The sequence below is a fragment of the Tyto alba genome, unplaced genomic scaffold (genome assembly GCF_018691265.1).
Source record: "Tyto alba isolate M040663 unplaced genomic scaffold, T.alba_DEE_v4.0 Super-Scaffold_16, whole genome shotgun sequence".
Lineage (NCBI taxonomy): Eukaryota > Metazoa > Chordata > Aves > Strigiformes > Tytonidae > Tyto > Tyto alba.
This window is the reverse complement of record NW_024881278.1, coordinates 33,735,692-33,741,415: the sequence shown is the minus strand read 5'-3', so window position 1 is coordinate 33,741,415 and position 5,724 is coordinate 33,735,692. Positions and strand designations below refer to the sequence as shown.

At 63.7% G+C, this 5,724-nt stretch overlaps 1 protein-coding gene and 1 long non-coding RNA gene across 3 annotated transcripts; one reads left to right on the top strand and one right to left on the bottom strand.

The window, feature by feature from the left end:
• The first annotated feature begins 65 nt into the window (after positions 1 to 65).
• Positions 66 to 5,497, top strand: LOC104368536 (heme-binding protein 1). 2 transcript variants are annotated; one of them, XR_006165067.1, is made up of 6 exons: positions 66 to 219; positions 356 to 441; positions 3,779 to 3,920; positions 4,039 to 4,222; positions 4,359 to 4,601; positions 4,737 to 5,497. XR_006165067.1 is itself a non-coding variant. In XM_042789868.1 (5 exons), exons 1-5 carry the CDS (start codon positions 96 to 98, stop codon positions 4,531 to 4,533), a joined length of 711 nt encoding a protein of 236 aa, XP_042645802.1. In that variant the 5' UTR covers positions 66 to 95; the 3' UTR covers positions 4,534 to 5,497. The 2 variants fall into 2 exon arrangements, 1 of the variants encoding a protein (XP_042645802.1); XM_042789868.1 differs by having other exon boundaries at positions 4,359 to 5,497.
• On the bottom strand, positions 396 to 3,679 carry LOC116965859. The gene is made up of 3 exons (XR_004409732.2): positions 1,740 to 3,679; positions 1,368 to 1,572; positions 396 to 458 (listed from the first exon to the last, which is right to left on the bottom strand). It is a non-coding gene; the product is annotated as an uncharacterized LOC116965859 (long non-coding RNA).
• Positions 5,498 to 5,724: the final 227 nt, after the last annotated feature.

Below are 5,724 nucleotides of genomic sequence, written 5' to 3'. Positions count from 1 at the left end.
GCGCGCTCGGGCCGTGGATGGGGTGTTGACGTCACCGGGGGGGCGGGGCGATGCCCGCTGGCTTCCGGGAAGAAGGGGGGGGGTGGGGGGGGGTGATGGCGGCCGTCAGGCCGGGCGAGGAGGAAGAGGAGGAGGATGGCGGCGAGGAGCAGGAGCGGGGCCGGCTGTTCGCACGCTGGCAGGCCGTCGCCAGCTCGCACCGAGTGAGCCTGCCCCGGGGTGAGCGCCGGGGGGGGGGGGGGGGGGGGGGGGGGGGGCCTTATTTATTTTTTTTATTTGTTTATTTTTTGCCGCGGCGTTCCCGCGGCCGCCCGGCCGGCGCGAGCCTCGCCTCTCCCGCGCTTTGCCTTTGCAGACATGGCGGGCCCGATCCTCCAGATGACCCGGCACAGGCAGGCGCGGGAGCCCGTGCCCTGCGTTCCCCTCCCGCAGCCTGGGAAGGTGAGGCCGGCGCTTCCCTGCGCGCCCGGGTTCTCAGCCGCTGCCCGAGCCCGGCCTGCCTGCCCCCCCGGCCCGACCGCCTGCCCCCCGGCCCTCCCGCCTGCCCCCCGGCCCTCCCGCCTGCCCCCGGCCCGCCTGCCCCCCCCGGCCCTCCCGCCTGCCCCCCGGCCCTCCCGCCTGCCCCCCGGCCCTCCCGCCTGCCCCCCCCGGCCCTCCCGCCTGCCCCCCCCGGCCCTCCCGCCTGCCCCCCCCGGCCCTCCCGCCTGCCCCCCGGCCGGCCCGCCTGCCCCCCGGCCCTCCCGCCTGCCCCCCGGCCCTCCTGCCCCCCGGCCCTCCCGCCTGCCCCCCGGACCGCCTGCCCCCGGCCCTCCTGCCCGGCCCTCCTGCCCACCCCCCCGGCCCTCCTGCCTGGCCCTCCAGCCTTGTCCCCCCACCTCCCTCCTGCCCCCCGGCCCTCCCTCCTGCCCCCCGGCCCTCCTGCCTGGCCCTCCAGCCTTGTCCCCCCACCTCCCTCCTGCCCCCCGGCCCTCCCTCCTGCCCCCCGGCCCTCCTGCCTGGCCCTCCAGCCTTGTCCCCCCACCTCCCTCCTGCCCCCCGGCCCTCCCTCCTGCCCCCCCGGCCCTCCTGCCCGCCCCCCCCGGCCCTCCTGCCCGCCCCCCCCGGCCCTCCTGCCCGCCCCCCCCGGCCCTCCTGCCCGTCCCCCCCGGCCCTCCTGCCCGTCCCCCCCGGCCCTCCTGCCCGTCCCCCCCGGCCCTCCAGCCTGTCCCCCCCGGCCCTCCAGCCTTGCCCCCCCACCTCCCTCCTGCCCCCCCGGCCCTCCAGCCTTGCCCCCCCACCCTCCTGCCTGCCCACCCTCCAGCCCCCCCCCCCCCCGCCTGCAGCGAGGAGCAGCAAGAGCCCTTTCCTTGCAGAGGAGGTGACCCCACCTCAGCTCCCGGACACCGGCCTCGGGGAGGTTTCTGCAGAAGCACGGCCGCTCTGGGTTGGAGCAGCGTTCTGCTGTTCCTGCATCTTCTGCCTCGAGTCACGGCACTGCTCAGTTTCCCAGCCTTGATTTGAAAGTTGGACTAGTCTTGCTGCTTTCTCCGGTCTCCTGACTTCCAGCTGCCTGCTTTACCAGCCTATCCTCTGCTGGGGTGCGCACAACCAAGAGAGTGGGGTTTTCAGTTCAGAGTCTGCTCCCTGCCTTGCTCAAAACCCCTTGTTGCATAGCCCAAAGTCCTGTTGGGTTTGGGCTCGTTAAGTGACCGCTGGCTGAGCTGGAGACCTCAGCTGGCACAAGGTAGGGGAACACAGACCTGAGCACACGTCGTTTGTCACAACTGCCCATCCAAACGCGGTGGCTTCTGCCTGAAGCTCTCCCGTGCTTGCTGCCAAATTGCACGTCTCCCCTCCTCCCTGGCACAGAAGGGTGCTTCTGAGCTTTGAGAAATACCTGTGAAGAAGTGCTTGTCAGACTGGTTCCCGTGTCTCTGCAGGCTCGGTTGGGCTTGCTACCAAGAAGACATCTGCCAGTTGTCCTCTCTACGAGGAGAGCTTAACCGGTTTCTTCTGGGCTGAGGTTTAGCACTCCTGCCTGCAAAACACAACCTGAACATGTGGGTTGTAGGGCTCTGAGCTGGCACTTCACCCCACTCCCTCTTCTTCTAGGTCCTAGGGACTTAGTCTGGGCTCTTCTCTCCCTATGCCGCTCCCAGGTGGGAATGGGGCATGAATATTTTTTGGTGGTTTTTGGCATGCCCCCTGTGCCTGAGCAGGTATTCTTGGAGTTTGACTCTGGGTGAGGAGATGGGAGCTGCTTCCTTGTCACTAGTGCTGAGGGGACTGGACCTGGGGCCCCTTAAGACCCATTTCCCAGGCTTGGGCAGGCCGGTAGCGTTTGATTCCTCCTGAGCTGTCAAGCTCTCATCCCCTTGGAGGCAGGTAAATTATTATGCCACCTACAGAGCCTTGCTCTGTCTGTACTCAGCCAGATTCCCCCGCTCGTTGCAGGGACCTGTGGCCACTGGATGTGTGTGAAGCGTCTTCACTCTTTCTCGTGGTCAAGTCTAATCTTCCAGAGCGGTGGTGCTTATTATAAGGATCAGGCTGTGGAAGGACCAGATACTAAGCCTTGCTGGGTTGATAGGTTTATTCGCAGGTGGTGTGGCAGGTAAAACAAATAATCTAGAGGGACTGGCGGTTTCCTTGCTTGGAAAACGCTCTTGCTCTGTTTTGCTTGGTGGGACGATTGCAGGCCAGATGGGGTCATCCCTGCTGTGTTCTGGGGCAGCCTTCTACCTGGCACCCCGCGGATGCATGTGAGCAGTCCCGATATTTTCCTTCTGCCTTCGGTTTGGCTTTCTGAGTAGAGACCTGGTTTGGGTGGAGGCACGGGGAGGGCTGCACGCGATGCTGAGACCGGTCGCAGCTTTCTGTCTCGCTCGCTGCCGGAGCAGCTGTGGAGCACAGATGTTTGGAGAGGTGCCCTGAGCTCCGTGGAATAAAGTTGTCTCGTGACCGCTCTAATCTGACTGCAGAACGAGCTGAGAGCGGGGAGATAGGTGCTAGCTGCAACTTCCCAGCCCCTCTTTATGCGGCACCTGTGGTTAGAACCATGCCATGAGCTGAACCACGAGCAGATTCAGATGCAATTTCCCCACTCCCCCTGCTCCCCTTCTGTGTTGGGTTTGTCTAGAAGTCTGGGCATCTGTCCTGGATATAGAGATTCTGACCCATCCTACAAAGCTCTCCCTTCTGTACCAGCTGGGTTCACGTCTCTTCTTCCTCCTGTCGCATCTTAGTGTGGGAGAAGGATCTGAGAGGAGTTTTGTTCCAACCTTCACAGCTCTTCTGGGTGCTAGAGCTCTTCTGCCAGACTTTCCCTTCCACTGGGCAGGAGGCTTTTTGCTTATTACATTCTGAGGCATGCAGTGCTCCAGGAAAGAGGCACTGCACCTGAGAGTAACGTCAACCTTTGGACGCCCCGGAATCAGGAACACCCTTGTGAGCAGGCAGGACAGCGACTGGAGAGGAGCAGAAAGTCCTGTGCCTCCTGCTGAGGGTGTGCGTTCCTTGTGCGTGCCAGGAGCCTCTGAGCCTCCCTGCACCCCCTCCCCTCTCCGGGCTTTTCCTTTCACTGACTTTTGCCCCGTGCTGTGTAAGTGGCGAGTGTCTGAGCCGCGCGTGATGCCAGCTCCCCTCGCCTTCTCTGGCCTCCCCTGCCCATCACTAACGAGCCGGGGGGGGTGTCTCATTTTGGCAGGGTCCTGCCTCCCCTGCTCCCTGCCTGTCGGTGTTAGTTTTTCCCAGCGTTGGCAGCTTAACTCCGACTCGGCTTGTCTGTGGCCTGTTTCAGTGTGAGGAGGGAGCCTACGAGGAGCGGCGGTACCCGGCTGGGAAGTGGGCGTGTGTCACCAAGGGGGAGCCCGCGTATGAGCAGAGCATCTCCCTGAGCTTCATGAAGCTCATGCGCTACATCTGCCAGGAGAACTCTGTAGGTGTGTGCGGGCAGGGGCTGGAGGGGGGGCTGCTGCTTTTCATCTGGGGTGGGGAGGAGGGCCGCCGCCACTGACCCGGCCGTCTCACCGTGCCCGCTGCCTCCCTGTCTCCTCCCAGGTTGCTACCTGGGTATGACAGTCCCAGTGCTCACCGAAATCCGCCTGACCAAGGAGAGGACCAAGCTGGAACGTGAGGTCATCACTGCGTATTATCTCCCAGGGGAGTTTCAGCAAAACCCTCCTGTTCCCCTGGACCCCGACATCCACGTCACCGAGAGGGCACCGCTCCGGGTTATAACCAGGTGACCCCAGCGCTCGGGGGTGTGTTGGCTCAGCAGAGGTGTATGAACGTCCCGCGTGGCTGCTGTGGTTCCTTGAGCCGGTGGGAAAGGGGGGAATGTGCTGTCCCTGTCGCTCACGTTGCTCCCTTTGCTGCAGGGTTTTCTATGGGATGACCACCGAGGAGACGATTCTGCGCGAGATCAGCCTCCTCTGGGAGCTCTTGGGCTGCGCAGACACGGTGCTCTCGGACACCTACATCGTGGCTACGTACGAAAACCCCAGCGTCCCTCAGCGCCGCAATGAGATCTGGTTCATCTGCCGAGCGGAGTGAGCGAGCCTCCTCCCTGACCACAGACCCGGTGCGAGATGGCAGTTCTGACCCAAAAGCAACGAACGCACATCCTGACCCAAAAGCAACGAATGCACATCCTGACCCAAAAGCAACGAATGCACATCCTGACCCAAAAGCAACGAATGCACATCCTGACCCAAAAGCAACGAATGCACATCCTGACCCAAAAGCAACGAATGCACATCCTGACCCGCTGGCCGCCCACAGGGTGGCACAGCGGGAGGCCGCGGGGTGGGCTTGTGCTTTGCCCCGTGAGGGGGTAAAGCTGCTTGGTCTGCGTTTCACTTCCCCCCCCCCCCCCCCGTAGGGACCAGCCGAGAGCCTCTGCAGCCCCCTCCCTGCGCGAGCGTGGGGTGGGGGCTCGTGTAAAGCAGTAATTGTGTGGGCTCGTGCCGCGTGCTAGCCTGAGCTGGCCGCCTCTCAGCTCTGAGCTGGAGTTGCAGGGCGGTGCCGCTTCGGGCTGGTGGTTGGCAGAGTCCCGAGCTGATGGTGTGTAGAAGACTGTGTACGAGGTTGTGGGGCTCTGTCTGGGTCCCGCTTCTGGTGAGCGTGGCTGGTTGTCCTGAACCAGAGCCGCTGAGATGCTGCTGCGGGGCTGGTGGGGTTTGCAGGGGGAAGGGGAAAAAGAAACCACAAGCGAAACCTGGATCCTGAATGTTTCCTGTCGGGAGTGGCTGTCTTTGGACTGTTGGGTGCCTCCCTGGCTGTCACTCACCGTCCCTCAGCCAGGCCCAGGGTGCTGGCAGCCTTCGCCCATCAGCTGTGGGTGCTGGTTTGCAGGCCTGCTGTAAGCTGAGAGGGACGGGACCTGACAGCAGCAGCAGTGGCACCGCCGCGCGTGGTTTTGTGCATCGACCAGCGAGTTTCACGTCCGTGAATCCTGTCGTGCCCTCCTGGGGGAAGCTAGCCGTGCCAACAGTAAATAAACCCAGCTCAGAGCGTTGCAGATCGCTGGTGGTGGGGATGGGGGGGGTTGGCTCGGGAAGAGCCTCGCTCCTCAAGATGCTCCAGGCTGCAAAGCTGTGCCTAGTTAGAAGGGCTCTAATGTTTGCTGAGGTCATGGCCTCACGCTCGGACAGGCACAGCCTCTGTTTTGCTGCACAGGCTGCTTACCCCGCTGCTGCAGACGCCCGTGGCCACGCTCTCCTGCAGGTGAGGTGGTTTTCTGCA

Coding starts and splice junctions, on each gene's coding strand:
- LOC104368536 (XM_042789868.1), top strand. CDS start 96: ATGGCGGCCGTCAGGCCGGGCGAGGAGGAAGAGGAGGAGGATGGCGGC. Junction 220..355: donor CCGAGTGAGCCTGCCCCGGG/GTGAGCGCCGGG, acceptor TTGCCTTTGCAG/ACATGGCGGGCCCGATCCTC. Junction 3,921..4,038: donor CTGCCAGGAGAACTCTGTAG/GTGTGTGCGGGC, acceptor GTCTCCTCCCAG/GTTGCTACCTGGGTATGACA.